This window comes from Peromyscus maniculatus, chromosome 1 (assembly GCF_049852395.1).
Source record: "Peromyscus maniculatus bairdii isolate BWxNUB_F1_BW_parent chromosome 1, HU_Pman_BW_mat_3.1, whole genome shotgun sequence".
Classification (NCBI taxonomy): Eukaryota; Metazoa; Chordata; class Mammalia; order Rodentia; family Cricetidae; genus Peromyscus; species Peromyscus maniculatus.
In genome coordinates, this window is record NC_134852.1 from 157703664 (window position 1) to 157723271 (window position 19608).

A 19608-nucleotide genomic window follows, 5' to 3' on the forward strand; every position below is an offset into this window, starting at 1 on the left:
CAACCTTACACCTAGAACTCCGTGCTATGCCGCAGGGTTCATTAGGCACATGTTCTGCTTTGCACATTGTCACAGGTGGTAGTGTTGCTACATTTCCTGTCGCTGTATCACAAGGATCTCCGTGCCCTGAGAGCCAGTGATGTGTTCTTCATTTCCTTTCAACTTTGACTGTTAGTCCTGCCAAAGGCCATCAGATATTTGCTGACAGTTATATCAGACAGGGTCCTCAGGCAGTCCCCATGACATTTGCACTTTGGTACCCACTGCCTTTTATAGTCCCCTCACCTTGAGTATATGTAGTGGCTGTGACTTGCTTCTGACCAAGAGTAGAAGAAAAGTGATAGGATGTACGTGATCAAGTCTACTGATGTAATATGTTCCTAAGTTCACTTGTAGCACTTGTCTTGATTGGATGAAGGGTTAAGTATCTAAAAGCCTCCTTCACTGTTATGATTAAAAGAAAATCTGAGCCGGGCGGTGGTGGCGCACGCCTTTAATCCCAGCACTCGGGAGGCAGAGCCAGGAGGATCTCTGTGAGTTCAAGGCCAGCCTGGGCTACCAAGTGAGTTCCAGGAAAGGCGCAAAGCTACACAGAGAAACCCTGTCTCGAAAAACCAAAAAAAAAAAAAAAAAAAAAAAAAAAGAAAATCTGCTTCTCCAGAAGCCGTCTGGGTCTTCTCTTATGCCTCCATCAATCCTAATCTAACAGGGGGCCTATGTGTCAAAAAACTGAGGTTGAGCCAGATGTGGTGGCACATACCTTTGATCCTAGCACTTAGGAAACCAAGGCAGCTCTCTATGAATTCAAGGCCAGTCCGGTCTACATAGTGAGACCCTGTCTCAAAAACCCAAAACAAAACAAACAAAAAAAAAATAAAACTGGTTTATGTCTACGAGCTAAGGAAGGCTTCCAGCCAGTAGCCAACAGGCAGAAAAGCTCTCAGTCCTAACACCATGTGCCACTGGATTCCACCAATTAAAGTGGATCATTCCCCAGCAGAACCTCAGAGAAGACCACAGTGCCGCCCAATGCCTTCAGTGAAACCCTGTGAGACCCTAAGTAGAGTATCCTCCAGAAACAATGAGATCATAAATGCACGCTGTGGTTTCCTTGTTTTGTTGTGAAAGACCCCCGAAGGCAGTCTTCCCTCTGGAGAGACCCTCGCCCAGAGATCACACGAGACCACAAGTCAGATGCAAACAGCAAGAGGCTTTATTCAGGAACACGGGTACCCGGGGCAACACAGTCCCTCAAGAAGCTCAAGAGACTGGCACCCCCGGGCTGGAGCGGAGGGTTTTTATAGGGTCGGGCAGCAGGAGCACGAGGAGGGCGGGTTCAAACTCAGGGCAACTCATGGTTTACAGGGCTCTGATTGGACGATTCAAATGAGGCCGGGTTCAAACTCAGGGCAGCTCGTGGTTTTTCCCCGAGCTTGACACGCCTGCTGCCTGGCTCCAAGTTGTTTTTCTGACCTTTAGTACCCTTTTCTGGGGCCAGGAGGCCGGCTGTAGACACCCTGCGCTTTTCAGACCTTACTTGAAATGGCGTTAGGCTAAGCTAGTATGCTGGGATCTTTCATTCCCCCATTTTCTTATCTCAGGGAATGGAATCCTCCATTCATGGGGAAGAATAGGGATGTGGCTCCATTTCCACCTGGTTGAGTCGTTGGTATTGTTGGGTCAATACCAAGGTCTGAACAATAGAAACACGTTCCCTGATAAATTGGTCCTTGTCCTGACACCTCGGAGATTGTAAGCTTATGCTGAGGTGTTGAGGCACATCCTGATGGGGGTGAAGAGGAATTGGTGAAACTTCCGACTACGGCCACCCCCTCATAATAGGGAGGTGTGGAAACTAGGCATAACCAGCACTCCTGAGTCCGATTTGGGCTGGTAACATTGAGGGCTGAGTAAGCGCCCTCTATAAGATTCAATAGCCGGTCTCCCGTACCGGGTCTGGGTGGTTGGAGGGTGACAGGGGTTACAGCGGCATTCGGAGCCGTGCTTGGGCGAATGACCGAATTGGGTCGGGTGGTAGCCCTCGGGGGTGCTGGAGCAGGTAAAGAGGGGCGCTTTTGGTCAGCGAGAACCTGGTTGGGGCCTATAGAGGCGGAGGGCTCCTCAATTTTAAGTTTAATCATAAAGGTAAATCCCTGGTCCTGTCCTGTCATGAAAAATCTAAGTCCCCATGTTTTTCCTTTAATCCAATCTTGTGCCGTCCCCCTTCCTTTCTGAGTAAAGGATATGTTTAGGGGGTTGCAGGTGAAGTTTATACAGGGGCCCTCCCCCTCCCAGTATGTACTAAGCTCGCCTGGGAAACCCCAACAATATGCTCGGGTGAGTGGGCGCCATGTGCGGCTTTCCCCTTGGGTAGTCCTTTTTACCCTAATGAGGTCCCAAGTGGACGAAGGCTTCCAATAGGTATTGCCAGTTGTTTCACATCCCCATGCTTTACAGAAGTAACTTTCATAACCCCCACATTGGCTAATCAGCTTTCTGTCCCTACCATCCCGGGGGCAGACGTAGAAGGATAGTTGTGACAGGGCTTTCCTGGCTTCGGGGTGGCCACATCCGTATCTCCCGTCACTACATTTGCAAGTTCCCTTACCATCCTGACAGACGTCTGGTGCTCTGGGGTTCATGGGGTCAGTGGTAGGGATGTCCCAGTCCTCTGACCCTGCTGCTAATTGGCAGAGATCTGGATGTAAGTTAGGCCACCATGTAAAGGGGGTGTGAAAGGCGGTCGTTTGCCAGACCGTCTCCCCAGTTTGTGAGATGACCTGCCAAGTGAGCCTCTTAGCTAGGTGCGGGCTCTCTGCCGCCCTAGTCCCCTGGGGGTAGGTAGAGATTAAGAGGAGGGGGAGGAAGAGGAGCCGCGGGTCAACCTTATTTTTAAGGGGTTTCGTGTATGGCGCACTGTCCATGTTGACTTTCTGGATCCTGCTGGGTCGGGTTCCCTGGCAGCCTTCACATGAGAGGCGTGGATCCATGCAGCAATCCCGTCGACCTTGAGTGCAGTGGGGATGGTCAGCAAGACAGTATAGGGCCCCTTCCACCGTGATTCCAGGCTCTTGGTCTGGTGTCGTCGGACCCAAACGGAGTCCCCGATCTGGAAGGGGTGGGGCACCACCGGCTTGTCTAGCTGCTCCTGATAAGCCTTGGCCAGGGGCTTCCAGACCTCCCTCTGCACCAACTGGAGGGCTTGAAGATGTGCTTCTAAAGTAGGGGTGGTGGCAAGAGAGGAAATATCAGGATGGAGAAAGTTTACAACAGGAGGTGGGGCCCCATATATGATCTCAAAAGGGGTTAGGCCGTGTGGGCCGGGGGTATTTCGGGCTCGATAGAGAGCTAAGGGAAGTAGGAGCACCCAATCTCTAGTGCCAGTTGCAAGCGTTAATTTGGTTAGAGTCTCCTTAATTGTTCTATTAGCTCGTTCTACCTGTCCTGAGCTCTGGGGGCGGTATGTACAATGGAGTTTCCAATCAACCCCCAATAGTTTGGCCACCTTCTGACTTACCTGGGAGACGAAGGCAGGCCCGTTATCTGACCCCAATAATTGAGGCATCCCATACCTGGGGAAGATTTCTTCCAACAGTTTAGCCGTCTCATTCTTGGTTAGAAATGCCTCGATCCATCCAGAAAAGGTGTCCACGAAGACCAAGAGATAGAGTACTTCTGTAAAGTCTATTTCCCAATGAACACCAGGACGATGGCCTCTTTGGCGGGCCCCCTTGTTTAGATGAACCTTTCCTGCATTGACTTGAGCACAGGCTGGGCAGGTGGAAGTTACCTGCTGGAGTACCTGATCCTGGTTCAGCAGCACTGCTCAGGTGTTTTCTCTGTCTAATAAGGTCTTTATCTTGTTTTTGCTCAAATGGGTCAATGCCTGTCTTCTTTGTTCCCAGTCCACCCCCATTTTCTTTGCTAGCTCATGGTCTTCTGGGCTATAGGGCACGGGGTCTCTCTCAGGCTGTGGTCCCGAAATTTACCCGGTCTGAATCCAGCAGTAAGGCCTGATAGTTAGTCATTCTGGCGTTAGAAAGCCATCTGTCCGGTGGTTGTCGGGAGTAATACGACAATGGCTGCCACCATGCGGAGGCATGGAGGCCATCCTGTAGCCATCGGGTCCAATCTCTTGGACAAGCACGCTACAGGTCTCCTCCAAGGTCCCAGTCTTTGCATCAGTACCCCCTTGGCAACACCTGAGTTCTCATTCACAAACAGCTCAAAGGGCTTGGTTAGATCTGGCAGACCCAGAGCCGGGGCCTCGAGTAAGGCCTTTTTGATCTGTTGAAACGCTTTCCGATGTTTCTCTTCCCATTGGAACATGGTCCCTGGTTTGGTGAGGGGGTATAATGGGGCTGCCAGTTCGGCAAAGCCAGGAATCCAAAGGCGGCAGTACCCAGCCGTATCCAGGAATTCTCGAACTCGGTGGGGGTTCCGAGGAGGGGGGATGGAGATTATCGTCTCCTGTCCCCGGTTTCTTAACAGGCAAGAGAGGGGCGTCCCAAGGTGATTGGCAGGGCTTTAACACCCCTTGGTCCAGGAGCCTCCGAATATGGGGCTTGATCCCCTCATGAGCTTCCCGTGACATTGGGTATTGTCTGATTGAAACAGGAGTCGCGGAGGCCTTTAGTGAGATCATCAGCGGTGGCTTCTTGGGGCAGTCTCGGGCCCAGTGTCCCTTCTTCTTACAGTAAGCTCATTGATCTTTATCAAGGGGTGGCCTCCTTCGCTCTCCCAACCTACCTCCCTCTCTCTGCTGTCCCTGAGACACAACGGTGGCCAAAACCTTTTTCATCTCCCTATGTTGTTTTCTTGTCCCTTTCCTCACGTTTCTGCCATCTCCTTTTCTCTCTTACTGAACACTTTCTCTGCTTCCTTCAATAAATCTGGCAAACCTAGCGCTTGCAAACTTTCCAACCACTGCAATTTGGTTCGGATATCTGAGCTAGACTGGTATCTGGATCATACGGAGTGTACATCCTATAAGCCTCCTTCAGCTTCTCTAAAAAAATGCAGCCGGTGATTCTTCCTTTCCTTTCCTTTCCTTTCCTTTCCTTTCCTTTCCTTTCCTTTCCTTTCCTTTCCTTTTTCTTTTTCCTTTCCTGAGCCAAATTGGTAGGCCTTCTGGCGGCCGCTCGGAGACCCGCTAAGAGCAACTGGCGATAGAGACGTAGATGCTCCCTACCTTCAGGTGTATTGAAGTTCCAGTCTGGGCGGGTCAAGGGAAAGGCGGCATTGATGATATTTGGGAGTTGGGTTGGCCTCCCGTCATCGCCCGGAACCTGCTTCCAGGTCTCCAGGAAAACTCTCTGCTTTTTTTTCTTCCTCCGAGTCCCCAGCGAGCGGGTTCATCATGGGGGGGGCGGCCGCCGGGAAGGTCGCGGCCGGCGCCGTGACAGGAGCCGCCGCGAGCGCTGCCGCTGGGGTGGTCGCGGCCCGCGCCGTGACAGGAGGCGCCGCGAGCGCAGCCGCCGGGATCGCGGCCGGCGCCGTGACAGGAGGCGCCACGAGCGCAGCCGCCGGGATCGCGGCCGGCGCCGTGACAGGAGGCGCCGCGAGCGCAGCCGCTGAGGTGGTCGCGGCCCGCGCCATGACAGGAGGCGCCGCGAGCACAGCCGCCGGGATCGCGGCTGGCGCCGTGACAGGAGGCGCCGCGAGCGCAGCCGCTGAGGTGGTCGCGGCCCGCGCCATGACAGGAGGCGCCGCGAGCGCAGCCGCCGGGGTTGCGGCCGGCGCCATGACAGGAGGCGCCACGAGCGCAGCCGCTGAGGTGGTCGCGGCTGGCGCCATGACAGGAGGCGCCGTGAACGCAGCCGTTGGAAGGGCCGCGGCCGGCGCCGTGACAGGAGGCGCCGAGAGCGTAGCCGCTGCGAGCGTAGCCGCCGGGGTTGCGGCTGGCGCCATGACAGGAGCCGCCGCGAGCGCAGCCGCCGGGATCGCGGCTGGCGCCATGACAGGAGGCGCCGTGAACGCAGCCGTTGGAAGGGCCGCGGCCGGCGCCGTGACAGGAGGCGCCGAGAGCGCAGCCTTGACAGGAGCCGCCGCGAGCGCAGCCGCTGAGGTGGTCGCGGCCCGCGCCGTGACAGGAGCCGCCGCGAGCGCAGCCGCTGGGGTGGTCGCGGCCGGCGCCATGACAGGAGGCGCCGCGAGCGCAGCCGCCGGGGTTGCGGCCGGCGCCGTGACAGGAGGCGCCGCGAGCGCAGCCGCCGGGATCGCGGCTGGCGCCATGACAGGAGGCGCCGCGAGCGCAGCCACTGAGGTGGTCGCGGCCGGCGCCGTGACAGGAGGCGCCGCGAGCGCAGCCGCCGGGATCGCGGCCGGCGCCGTGACAGGAGGCGCCGCGAGCGCAGCCGCCGGGATCGCGGCTGGCGCTATGACAGGAGGCGCCGCGAGCGCAGCCGCCGGGATCGCGGCTGGCGCTATGACAGGAGGCGCCACGAGCGCAGCCGCCGGGATCGCGGCTGGCGCTATGACAGGAGCCGCTGCGGAGGCGCCGAGAGCGTAGCCGCCGCGAGCGTAGCCGCCGGGGTTGCGGCTGGCGCCATGACAGGAGCCGCCGCGAGCGCAGCCTTGACAGGAGCCGCCGCGAGCGCAGCCGCTGAGGTGGTCGCGGCCCGCGCCATGACAGGAGGCGCCGCGAGCGCAGCCGCCGGGATCGCGGCTGGCGCTATGACAGGAGGCGCCGCGAGCGCAGCCGCCGGGATCGCGGCCGGCGCTATGACAGGAGGCGCCGAGCCTGGATGGAGAAGGATTAGACACAGAACGCAAAACAGACCGACACCACAAACAAGAAACAGTTTCGCTGCGCGGCTCCGGTGTAAAACCGAAAGCAAAAACTCAGATGGGGACACGGAGTGTTTGAATTCTCCGTCCCCTGCCAGCACCACGTATCCTTCTGATACGGGGGTGGCCCCGAAAAACCGTGCCCCAGAGGGGACTTCCCGTGCCCCCGAAGGGGACTTCCCGTGCCCCAGAGGGGACTTCCCGTGCCCCCGAAGGGGACTTCCCGTGCCCCAGAAGGGGACTTCCCGTGCCCCCGAAGGGGACTTCCCGTGCCCCAGAAGGGGACTTCCCGTGCCCCCGAAGGGGACTTCAGAGACCCGTGGAACGTCTTCCATGGTCGCAGTGGCGAAGTCCGAGCTCGTCAGCTCCTTCAGCCCCACTGACTCCAGACCGATTCAGGCGCGCAAACAGACAACATTCAACACTTAGACAAACCGACAACACTTCCCGTGCCCCCGAAGGGGACTTCCCGTGCCCCCGAAGGGGACTTCAGAGACCCGTGGAACGTCTTCCAGGGTCGCAGTGGCGAAGTCCGAGCTCGTCAGCTCCTTCAGCCCCACTGACTCCAGACCGATTCAGGCGCGCAAACAGGTAACATTTAACATTCAGACAAACCGACAACAGTTCCCGTGCCCCCGAAGGGGACTTCCCGTGCCCCCGAAGGGGACTTCAGAGACCCGTGGAACGTCTTCCAGGGTCGCAGTGGCGAAGTCCGAGCTCGTCAGCTCCTTCAGCCCCACTGACTCCAGACCGATTCAGGCGCGCAAACAGACAACACTCTGACAGGACAGAAACGACATACACCAAGGCCGGCTTACCTCCTGACAGTGGGTCGGTGGTCCCGAGGTGGGGTCTCAGATCCCGGACGAGCCCCCAAATGAAAGACCCCCGAAGGCAGTCTTCCCTCTGGAGAGACCCTCGCCCAGAGATCACACGAGACCACAAGTCAGATGCAAACAGCAAGAGGCTTTATTCAGGAACACGGGTACCCGGGGCAACACAGTCCCTCAAGAAGCTCAAGAGACTGGCGCCCCCGGGCTGGAGCGGAGGGTTTTTATAGGGTCGGGCAGCAGGAGCACGAGGAGGGCGGGTTCAAACTCAGGGCAACTCATGGTTTACAGGGCTCTGATTGGACGATTCAAATGAGGCCGGGTTCAAACTCAGGGCAGCTCGTGGTTTTTCCCCGAGCTTGACACGCCTGCTGCCTGGCTCCAAGTTGTTTTTCTGACCTTTAGTACCCTTTTCTGGGGCCAGGAGGCCGGCTGTAGACACCCTGCGCTTTTCAGACCTTACTTGAAATGGCGTTAGGCTAAGCTAGTATGCTGGGATCTTTCAGTTGTAGTGCTGAGTTTTCTTCAGGGGATGTTGATAAAGGGTAGTCATAGCTGGCCTGGAAGTCACTATGCAGACCCGGCCTGAAACACACAGAGATCAGCCTGTCTCTGCTTTACAAGTGCTGGGCATAGTGACACACACCTTTAATCACAGCGCTATGAAGGCAGAGGCAGCCACTGCCATCTCTCCAGCCCCAATTTATATTAATTCTGTTATAGACTTATAGGCATATAAAATAGAAGAGTGGTAAGCAGAGAGTGGCAACCTCTCAGGAAATGCAGCTGTCCCTATGTGTGTTGTGAATTAATCCTCTTGTACACTGTAAAGATTTGTCACTTGAATTGGTTTAATAAAAAGTTGACAGGCCAGTAGCTGGGCAGGAAGTTAGGTGGGAAAGCCTAACTGAGAATGATGGGAAGAAAGAGGGCAGAGTCACCAACCAGATACAGAGGAATCAAGATGAGAATGCCATACTGAGATAAGATACCAAGCCATGTGGCTAAACATAGATAAGAATTATGGGTTAATTCAAGTGTAAGAGCTAGTGAGTAACAAGCCTGAGCTACTGGCCAAACATTTATAAATAATATTAAGCCTCTGGGTGGTTATTTGGGAATTGGCTGGTGGGAGAGAAACATTGCCTACATATGGAGAAACATTGCCTACATATGTGTCTACAGCTCTGTAAATCACCCCCAATAAAGTCATTGTACTTATCAATATGAACTTGAATTGGGTCCTTCTTCAGGCTGTTGGTGCCTCCCTAGACTGGGAGCAGATGCTAATTTTACATCTTCTCAGAAAAGTCATACAGCAGCTAGCTATTGTGGAATAACAATTTACCCTGAACCATGCATCCTAAAACAATAAACACTTATAATTGCTCAGTTTCCAAGGAGGAACTTGGATCAGTTTGGCTTAACAGTTCTGGCTCAGTGTCTCCATAGAGTTGTAACAAAATGGTCAGGAGAGGCTTCAGCTATCAGAAAGCTCGAAATGGGTGCTAGGAAGGCGGCTCACTGGGTAAAGTGCACGCTGAGTGAACATGAGTACCAGAATTCAGGTTCACTAAACAGACATAGCATGCAATCCCTGGAACAAGTTAGTTAGTTAGACTAGTTAGATCAGCAACCACTGGGTTCAGAGGAGAGATGCTGTCTCAAAATGTGACCTCCACATGCACACATGTGGACATGCAGATATACATGCATACCACCACACACATACACATGCCAAAAAAAGAAAAGTTAAGTATGGGAACTTAAATTAGAATCTCCAGCACCCATGGAAAAACCTGGGACCAATGTAAAAATCACTTGGTACAGCAGTTTACATCTGTAACCCCAGTACTGGCGGTTCAACAGAGACAGAGGGATCCCTGAAGCTAACTTGCCAGCCACACTAGCTAAATTGATGTGCTCTAGGCTCATGAGAGATTCTGTCTGAAAAATAAGGTGAGGTGGAGCATGATTGAGGAAGACATGCAACATCCACTTGTGGCCTCTATGCTAACACGCACATGTGTGCATGAGAACCTGCACAAATACATGCACACACCCACATGAACAGGTGCATTTACCACACACCACAGGGGGTGGAGGAGGAGAAGTTGACTGGTGGGACTTTTCAGTGGCACAGTGCTCTTGAGTCACCCACACTCCTGTAAGTCACTCCAATAAACTCACTAATTCTGAAGCGAGACTTGACAGAATCTTTCTTTGATGTGCTGACTCCTTCTCTATATGAGTAAATAGACATTTATTTTATGCCTTATTAGAAAAGTTGCCAGGTGTGGTGATGCACTCCTTTAATCCCAGCACTTGGGAGGCAGAGGCAGATGGATCTTTGGGAGTTCCAGGCCAGCCTGGTCTACAGAGCAAGTTCCAGGACAGCCAGGGCTACACAGAGAAACCTTGTCTTGAAAAACAATCAGTCGCCGGGCATCGGTGGCACACGCCTTTAATCCCAGCACTCGGGAGGCAGAGCCAGGCGGATCTCTGTGAGTTCGAGGCCAGCCTGGGCTACCAAGTGAGCTCCAGGAAAGGCGCAAAGCTACACAGAGAAACCCTGTCTCAAAAAAAAACAAAAAAACAAAACAAAACAAAACAAAAACCAATCAGTCAAACAAACAAACAACAAAAGAAGAAAAAGAAAGTCACTCAACATGAGCTCTACCTTCTTTCACGAAGGCTCCACTGGTGGGATAGACACTCTACTTTGGAACCCTAGAGTACCAATTGTTCTTGCCCCAGCTTGCAGTTATGAAGGGGAGATGTGAGGGGAAGTCGAGGGGACCTGAAGCTGCTGGGCCTCTTTCCTACCAAGCACTCAGCCTCTGTGGTGGGGTGTCTCTCAGGGAGACATGCTGTTGTTCCTGCCAGCACCACAGCTCAGGGATTTCACTGGGCACAGAAGACGGTGATAAAAGAAAGGCCTCTGAGACCTGACTTTATTTCCAGCACGTTGTGGAGAAGTTCAAGGCTAAGAGCAATTTCAAAAACAGTGTGTGTGTGTGTGTGTGTGTGTGTGTGTGTGTGTGTGTGTGTGTGTGTGTGTGTTTTGGGGGGGGGTGGCTCAGCAATCAGTGTTTCCTGCACAAGAGTGAGGCCAGAGGTTGGATCTCAACAAACCAGGTAAATGCCAGTTGGGCATGGTGATCCACCTGTAATTCCAGCTCAACAGAGGAACCCCAGAGCAAGATAGCTAACAAGACAACTGACAAGCTCTGGGTTTGAGTCAGAGACCCTGCCTCAATGTTAGGGCAGACGAGCCAAGGAAGAGGATCTTAACATCGACCTGAGCCCTCCACATGTATGTGCACACATGTACAAGTACACCTACACATGTGCACCCTCACGAGTGCAAAAACATGCACATTGCACACACAAGGAAATGGAAAAAGAAAAAAAACAGTTCAGAGCAAGCTGATAGAATCTGAGATGTATGCTACACAACAAACTGCCTTTTTGGCTGGAGAGAAATTCTAAGAAGAAACTGAGAAGTATCCTGGAATCTGAAGGATCTCAAACACTGACTTAGTGGATAGTTCCTTCCAAGTAGTCTCAGTCTGGTGATTGGGGATCAGCTTGTGGAGGATTTTACATTCTGGACTATTGTGGAAAATAATGGAGAATTAAGCCTGCAATTAGTGGAGCTTTCCCACCAGGTGTGGTCAAGGATAGTCAGTCAGAGTCCTACCAAGGCCATTGCTATCCCAAAACGCCTAGGTACACAAGGTTGCTCCGGGGAGTGATAACAAAAGCTTCCAACACCGGTGACTTCCGATGCCATTCACTAAAAGGCAAGGGATGACAAGGAGCCCTGGAGAGTATGGGGCAGGGTGCAGAGTGCTGAAACACATAACAGAATCTTCTGCTTCCAATAAAAAATGAAGTACAGGGGAGCAATGAAGTATGCCTAAATAAGCTGGAGGGAAATCGGGTTTCCTTTGTACAAATAGCAGTAACTGCTTCCTCGGTTCAAGTCTTGTTCTAAGGCAATGTGTTATTGCGCTGTCACAATAATTCTGAAAGGCACCTATAATACCCGTTGTACAGAGGATGAAAGGGGCCGTCCTAACCTAACCCCAACTCTGTAATACAGATCACGTTCATAGCCAGGAAGAGCAGCGGTCTGTCGGTTTGTTTCCACTCTACACTTGGAATCATACTGCCTTTCATGAAACTTCATGAGAAAACACAAGACTGGAGGGACTCCCTCTTGGACTAACTTGCTCCGTTTCAAACACTAAGGTAAGCCCGCTTCCTGTAGGTGGCAACCCAGAGCACAGCTAACAGCGGGCGCGGGATGAGGAGCTGAAACTACATTACCCACAATGCCGTGCGGAGACTCAAGGTCCCGCACTCCTGTTTGGCTGTCTAATGTCGTGCCTGGGCGCACTCCAGAGGGAATGCGTGTACTGAAACCAGATAGGTTCTCCTCCTGACCTCAGGGCGCAAAGCGTAGATTCCTCTATTCCTTAACCCGTCTTTAGTTGGAGAGCTGTATGACCGAAACCAGGCTGCTCTTTGCTGGCCTCACTGCGGCCTAACGTGAGGACCCTTGACCTCTGACCCAAGATGGCTGCGCGCAGAGCGTAGTTCTTGCTGCTCTAAGGCGAACCAAGACTGCAAGTCCCGCATCATGTCGAAGCTAAGCCGGGTCACTCGGTCCCTCAAGAAGCCCGAGGCCGGCGGCGTGATCCGGACTATCGTGCGAGCCGGCCAAGCTGTTCCTGGGCCCCCACTAGGCCCCATCTTGGGGCAGGTGCGGTGTCTGGAACCCGGCGTGGGGACACGGGACGGGGAGCCGACGGGGGGGACGTGCTGTGTGCCGGGGAAGCCTCGCTTATAAACGTCTCCGCTGCTCACGGCTGCAGGCGTGTGTCTGTGTTACTCACGTAGCCTCTTCTGACCTCAGCTTCTCTGACCCTTCCCGGTAGCGTAGTTGCTGATTAAGTAGGGCCCTGCGGACGAAGCGTCCGGACCCGAAGCTCTGGTTGATCTGGGTAGAAGGATAGGAACAGAGGGAAAGGGAGACCGAGGAGGGACAAGGGCTCCTGGGTGGTGGGAAGCCTTTACTTCCCACACTTAACTTTCTTTGTGCCTTCCTCATAGCGAGGTGTCTCTATCAACCAGTTCTGCAAAGAGTTCAACGAGAAGACCAAGGACATCAAAGAAGGCATCCCCCTGCCTACAAAGATTTTTGTGAAGGTGCAGAGTCTCATTCTTCCACATTCTTCCTCGGCGCTTGGAACTAGTCACCCGGGGTTGCTTGTCTGTCCCTAACCTGGTTGGCACCCCCCTCTTCACACAGTGAAGCCTAGACCGTGATTTCTCTGAACTAGTTGGCTTAGGCCTGCCATATTTTGGTTCTTATCTTTCATCTCACTGGGGCTTCCAGAGTAGAGCTGGCCTAGGAACAAAGATGATAGGGATGTGTGCTGTGATTTGCTTTTCCGGTCTTGTGATATTAAAGACACCTCAGGAAGGCACGGTGATGGGAGGAGGAAAGGGACATTATAAATTCCCTGGACCTGAGTAGAAAACCAAGAAACTCTCATATATCTTTTTTTCTTTTAAGCCTGACAGGACATTTGAGCTCAAGATTGGGCAACCTACTATTTCCTACTTCTTGAAGGCAGCAGCTGGGATTGAGAAGGGGGCCCGGCAAACAGGTGAGGACTAGAGCGGGCTCCTGGGATTCTGATGTATCCAGGAAAAAGTCATGACAGCTGACGCATCACTTGTCCTTCTTCCCAGGGAGGGAGGTGGCGGGCCTGGTGAGTTTGAAGCACATATATGAGATTGCCTGTGTCAAAGCTAAGGACGATGCTTTCGCAATGCAAGATGTCCCCCTGTCTTCTGTCGTCCGGTCCATCATTGGCTCTGCCCGGTCCCTGGGCATTCGTGTGGTGAAGGAGTGAGTATCCTGAGAGAGGTGTTGTGGAGAGGAAGCCCAGAAAGCTCTTAATTTGGGAGTAAAATTGAGGCGGCCTATTATGGTGAACAGTGGGCTTAAAAAAAAATTATAGCATGTATTAGTTATACATAATAGGTTTCATTATGACAGTTTTATACGTGTAGAGTTTTTGTTTTTGTGTTTTTTGTTTTTTTTTTTTTTTGTTTGTTTGTTTGTTTTGTTTCAAGACGGGTCTTCTCTGTGTGGCCCTGGCTGTCCAAGAACTCAATCTGTAGACCAGGCTAGCCTTGAACTCAGAGATCTGCCTGCCTCTGCCTCCAGGTGCTGGGGTTAAAGGTGTGCGCCGCCACTGCCTAGCTACATGTAGAGTTTTTAAGTCAAAGAACCTAAGATTCTAGCAGAACGATATGGGTTGAAGCCTCATTTATTCATTTGGAATATACTTCATAAGCACCTGTATATGCTAGACATGGTTCTGGACATTGGATATAACCAGGAATGAGGAGTAATGTTTGGCCACTCTGGAGAAATGTATAGTCCTAAGGTAGAGGCGGATCCATACATAGAGATTTAGAATGACATGTGGTCAGTGTCGTTTAAAAAAAAATGAATGGATGTCATGAGAGCAGAGAAAAAGAGTTCCTGCTTTTATCTGGTGCGTCATGAGGACTCTGAGGGAGGTGACGTCAAAACAGCCCAGGAAATGGAGGGCAAGGAAACAAATACTCCAAAAAGTGGGAAAGTGACAGTGAGCAGTGAGAGGTAAGGGCTGAAGCCACACTCCCTGCCGTCTAGGAGTCTTGTCTAGAGGCAGGGAGGGCTATGGTCTGAGGCAGGGAGCAGTCGGGAAGGATCTGTCGAGTTGTCCCACATCAGACTCAGTCCAAAGGCTAACAGCGGCCCCAGTCAGCTGGCTTTGGATGCTGTCAGGAATTGTGTCCTTGAAGTAACTTGTCAAGTGGGAGACCATTTGGCCCAGACCCTATCAGAGACAGGAGCAGGGACATCATGGGCCTCTTGCTGCTGGTGTCTCAGGTTTCTACAGCAAGCCTAGTTTCGGCTGTTCCTCACAGGGAGTCGAGAAGAACACAGACAGCCTTGATGTTTCTTCAAGTCCTTACTTTATGGGGCACAGAGGTCAGGTTCCTGCTTCCTCAGAGGAGTGTCTGTATATAAGCCCGGGACCCCTCATGTGAAGTGTTTGTGGCTCAGAGGAAGGACTAGTAAATCCCAACGGCATAGGAGAGGCCCCAGGTTAAGTAGGACTTGAAGATGGGAACAAAGGTCGGGAAGGTAGAGGATGTGTTATCTCAGACATCCCACTATCTGGTTCCAGGTAGAGGCAACATAACCAGAGGTATGGAGTTGGGAAGTCCAGGGAGGGGAACGAGGCGGGGCAGCGGGGGTCTGGTCCAGGACCCGTCACTCACTTTCTCGTCTTTCTTCCCCTCTAGCCTCAGTGCAGAGGAACTGGCAGCTTTCCAGAAGGAACGAGCTGTGGTTTTGGCTGCTCAGAAAGAGGCAGATTTGGCAGCCCGGGCAGAAGCTGCCAAGAAGTGACCCCAGCCTTCCACACTCCAGGAATTTGAAAGAAGAGGCCGAGAAGGGGGCCCACTGAGAAAGCTGAGCCAAACGAGAAGGGACTTCATGGCAACATGACTCATAGTTTCCTGACTTTATATATTTCTATGCATATGGCTGTGCCAAGGGATCACGCCTGAATAAACGTCGTTTGTGACCCACTCTCAGCTCCTCTCTTGAGACCACAGAGATGGGGACTAATACTGACAGTTACCGACCTTCACAGCTGTGAGCTGCCCACAAGTGAACAGGAATCTTCATGCTTCTCCTTGTGTGAACACAGGCTCAGCCAAGCAAATTACCATGCCCAGTGCCTTAGTTGGTTTTGTGTTATATCAAAATAACCAAAACTTGGTACTTTATAAAGAAAAGATATCTATTTGGCTTCTAAGTCATGGTGCTATTGTCTGGCAAGGGCTCTCTTGGCTGTATCACAGCATGGTAAAATGGAAAACAGTCATATGCATAGGGCCATCTGTGAGAGGTAGCCTCATGTAACAGTTCCTTCCTTAAAGCCAACGTTAATGAAGGTGAGATTCCTCAGCACCTTCCACTAGAGCCCACTTAAAAAAATAGATTTATTTATTTTTAGCTGGGCGGTGGTGGCGCACGCCTTTAATCCCAGCACTCGGGAGGCAGAGGCAGGCGGATCCCTGTGAGTTCGAGGCCAGCCTGGACTACCAAGTGAGTCCCAGGAAAGGCGCAAAGCTACACAGAGAAACCCTGTCTCGAAAAACCAAAAAAAAAAAAAAAGATTTATTTATTTTCTTTTATATATGAGTGTTTTGTCTGCATGTATGTATGTGCACCATGTGCATGCTTGGTGTCAGAGGGTTTTTGTTGTGAAAAGACACCATGATCCCCATAACCCTTATAAAGGAAACATTTCATTGGGGTGGCTTGCTTACAGTTTCAGAGGTTTAGTCCATTTTCAGAATGGCAGTGTGAGGGCAGATGTGGTGCTGTAGCTGAGAGTCCTACATCTTGCAGGCAACAGGAAGTCGACTGAGACACTGGGCGGTATCCTGAGCATAGGAAACCTCAAAGCCTGCCCCCACAGTGACACACTTCCTCTAACTAGGCCATATTCACTCCAACAAAGCCACACCTCCCAACAGTGCCACTCCCTGTGAGCTCATAGGGTCAATGACATTCCAACTACAACACTTGGTGTTTTTCAGAAGAGAGTATTGGATCCCCTGGAACTGGCTTTATGGGTAGTTGTGAACCACTATGTGGGTGCTGGGATTGAATCAAATAAGTGCTCTTAACTGTTCAGCCATCTCTCCAGCCCTCTTTTGTTTGTTTGTTTGTTTGTTTGTTTTGTTTTGTTTGTTTTTTGAGATGGGGTCTCGCTATGCAACTCTGGCTATCCTCAAACTCACAGAGATCCACCTGCCTCTGCCTCCGAGTGCTGGGATTAAGGCGTGTGCCACCACAATGGGCATAGACCCATGTCTTAAGGATTTCACCACCTACCACACTGGGAACCAAGCCTCCAGCACATGAGCCTCTGGGGAACATGTCATAACATTTAGGATCTGTGTAGCCCTGGCTGTCCTGGAACTTGCTTTGTAGACCATGCTGGCCTTGAACTCAGAGATCCACCTGCCTCTCCCTCTTCAGTGCTGAGATTAAAGGTGTGCGCCACCACACCCGGCTCCTTACTAAGGATGGTTATTTGTTGGCTTTTTAAAAATTGCTGGTTTTTTTTATGCTTCTGGGAATGAAACTCAGGGCATAAATACAAAACAAGAGCTGGATCACTGCACTCCGCTCAGGCTTCTGACTAGCTTCTGAATCTATACTTGGGTCAGAGGTAACTGAATATGAATCACAGCTTCACACTGACATAACAAGTAAACTTCCAGTAGATACCCACTTGAGAAGTCCTTGGGAAACCCTTGGCCTCCTGTTTTGTCTTGTATAATATTAGAGGGACCAGCCTTAATATTATACATGCCAGGGGCTCAGGAGAGAGAACTACTAACGGCAAGGACTATTTTCAGGAAATAGGATCTCAGCACACCGAGCTCTATAGTCCACTTGCTTTAATTCCTCTGGCATAACATCCAATCTACACAGCTTCAGTTCTGTTCTCATGCCTAGCTCCTTTCTTGCCTGATTTCTCTCTATACTTATCTATTGCTCCCTCTAAATTCTATCTTAATTCTCTCGTCTTAATTCTGCCTCATCTGGGTCCTTTTCAGCTAGTTCTTACCCAGCTAGTACTTCCCCATCTGGCTCTTCCTCATCTTCCATCTCATTCCTCTAGTACTCTTTTCTAGCTCTTCAATCTAGATCTTCCCCATCTCAGTTTGTTTTTTTCAAGTTCTTATTCATCTAGTTCTTCCATTTTCTTTTCTCTTCTCTGTGCTGTTCTCCCCTTCTACAGAAAATACCTGCCTTTTCTTTCCCTGGGCACATGGTTCCCTGCCTCCTCAGGAATGTTTTATCCCTCACCTTGATAATGTAAAAACCTCTTCTGTTCTCAAAGTGCTCTGGAGAACCACTAGGCCTCCTCAAGGCCAGGGGATGGTCTGAGCTTCATTAGCACAGGAAACAAAGCTAGGCATCTCCTACCAGCTTGTCTCCTAAATACAGCAGAGCAGTTAGTAACTTAGTAGATTCAGCAGGTCTGGGGAGCTGAACTGTTTACCAATTGGTCTGGGTACGCAAGGATTTTATAGCAGAAGACAGCTGAAATATTAAAGGCTGGGTAACACCCAATATTCATAATAAATGACTTTGCCTTTTGACAGACCCTTGGCCGGTCAAAATTCAACTTTAATACACAGCTGAATCTCTATAATATATTCTTGCGGCCAGCAAGAGTTTTGCCCATTCTTTAGAACATCAAGGGTTTGCTCAGAAGGGAGGCAGAATTGGTAGAGGAGATGAAATTCACATTTGCCATGTATTATATGCTGGACACTATATTTTGTTTGCCAGTGTACTGAACAACATTTAGCAAATTTATCACATAAAACTAATAATTAAACATTACAGACTAATATTGCAGTAAATACTGTGTTTTATTACATTTATTACATAAGTATAATCCATTGCTGTGGGATGTCTTTCTATATGCTGTGAATATGTGTTGCTCTGATTGGTTGATAAATCAAGCTGCATTGGTCTATGGCAGGATAAGATGAGGCTGTACATTTGAACTGAAGAGAAGATGAAGAAGGTGGAGTTGGGAGAGATGCCAGCCTGTTGCCCAAGGAGCAACAAGGTGCCAGCAGACCGATAACACCACAGCCACATGGCAACATATACATTAATAGAAATGGGTTGAGTTAAGTTATGAGAGCTAGCCTGATCCATAGACCATACAGTTTGTAAATAATATAAGCCTCTGTGTGTTTACTTGGGACCAAGCAGCTGCTGGACATGGGTGGGAAAGATTCATCCCAACTGTGGGCCAGGCAACACCAGAGAAACTTCTGGCTACAATCTACTATATACATATAAATATATCTATACATTCTATTAACTATTTTCTTTCATTGTTGAGATTATAATATAATTACATTATTTCTCCCCTACCTTCCCTCCCTCCAAACCCTTTCATATACCCCACCTTGCTCTGTTTCACATTCGTGGTCTATTTTTCCATTAATTGTTATTATATGCATCTATGTATGCACATATATATTCCTAAATATAACCTGTTCAGTCTGTGTAATGTTACTTGTATGCGTGTTTTCAGGGATGACCATTTGGTATTGGATAACCACTGTGCTCTTCCCTAGAGAAGACTATTTCTCCCACTCTCGGCCTTTCTTAGTTGCCTTTAATTCTTCGTGTAAGGCTGAGACCTGATAGATTTTCCCTCATCCATCTTGGAATGTCTACTGTGTCATCCTTGTTCTGCTCATGTTTAGGCAGTCATGTTGGCAAGACTTTATGGATATAGTTCTGAGGCTACTAGAAGACACAATCTCACAGTGAACTTTCTGATCTTCTGGCTCTTACAATATTTTCAGTCCCTCTTCTGAAATGTTCCCTGAGCCTTTTGTTGGGGTGTGTTTTGTAGATGTAGCCGTTGGGACTGGGCTCCACAATGCTACATATTTATTGGTTGTGGTCTTCTGTGTTGGTTTTTCTCTGTTGTTTTCTTGATGAGGGGTGAGGACAACACGTATCTGTGGGTATAAGACAAATGCTTAGATTATTGTTAGGAATGATGCTTTTAGCAAAGTAGTTGTAAGTTCTCTTCCAACATTCATGACTTCACTAACCCTGAGTAGCTGGCTAAGTTTCCAGGACCAGGCATTGTTTCTCTCTCGTTGAATGGACCTTAAGTCCAATTAAATAGCTATTAGTTACCACCAATATGTGTACCACCTTTGCACCCTTAGGCCTTGCCGCTCATTGATGTTGTTCATAGATGTTGTAGCTGGGTAGGACTGGAGTTCTGATTCCAGCACCCACATAATTTGTGAATCAAACTGGGCATCTAGCACGTGTCTATAA

The 19608-nt window shown here is 50.7% G+C and overlaps 1 protein-coding gene and 1 long non-coding RNA gene across 2 annotated transcripts; one reads left to right on the top strand and one right to left on the bottom strand.

Annotated features, from left to right (window-relative positions):
* Positions 1-1491: 1491 nt before the first annotated feature.
* LOC143269827 (uncharacterized) lies at positions 1492-8119 on the bottom strand. The gene is made up of 2 exons (XR_013046602.1): positions 7608-8119; positions 1492-3216 (listed from the first exon to the last, which is right to left on the bottom strand). It is a non-coding gene; the product is annotated as an uncharacterized LOC143269827 (long non-coding RNA).
* Positions 8120-12020: 3901 nt separating this feature from the next.
* Mrpl11 (mitochondrial ribosomal protein L11) lies at positions 12021-15287 on the top strand. Its single transcript, XM_006980581.4, has 5 exons — positions 12021-12390; positions 12741-12836; positions 13207-13300; positions 13386-13545; positions 15000-15287. The coding sequence occupies exons 1-5, from the start codon at positions 12268-12270 to the stop codon at positions 15103-15105; spliced, it is 579 nt and encodes a 192-aa protein (XP_006980643.1). The 5' UTR covers positions 12021-12267; the 3' UTR covers positions 15106-15287.
* The last annotated feature ends 4321 nt before the right edge of the window (positions 15288-19608 follow it).

Coding starts and splice junctions, on each gene's coding strand:
- Mrpl11 (XM_006980581.4), top strand. CDS start 12,268: ATGTCGAAGCTAAGCCGGGTCACTCGGTCCCTCAAGAAGCCCGAGGCC. Junction 12,837..13,206: donor CTACAAAGATTTTTGTGAAG/GTGCAGAGTCTC, acceptor TTTTCTTTTAAG/CCTGACAGGACATTTGAGCT. Junction 13,301..13,385: donor GAAGGGGGCCCGGCAAACAG/GTGAGGACTAGA, acceptor CCTTCTTCCCAG/GGAGGGAGGTGGCGGGCCTG.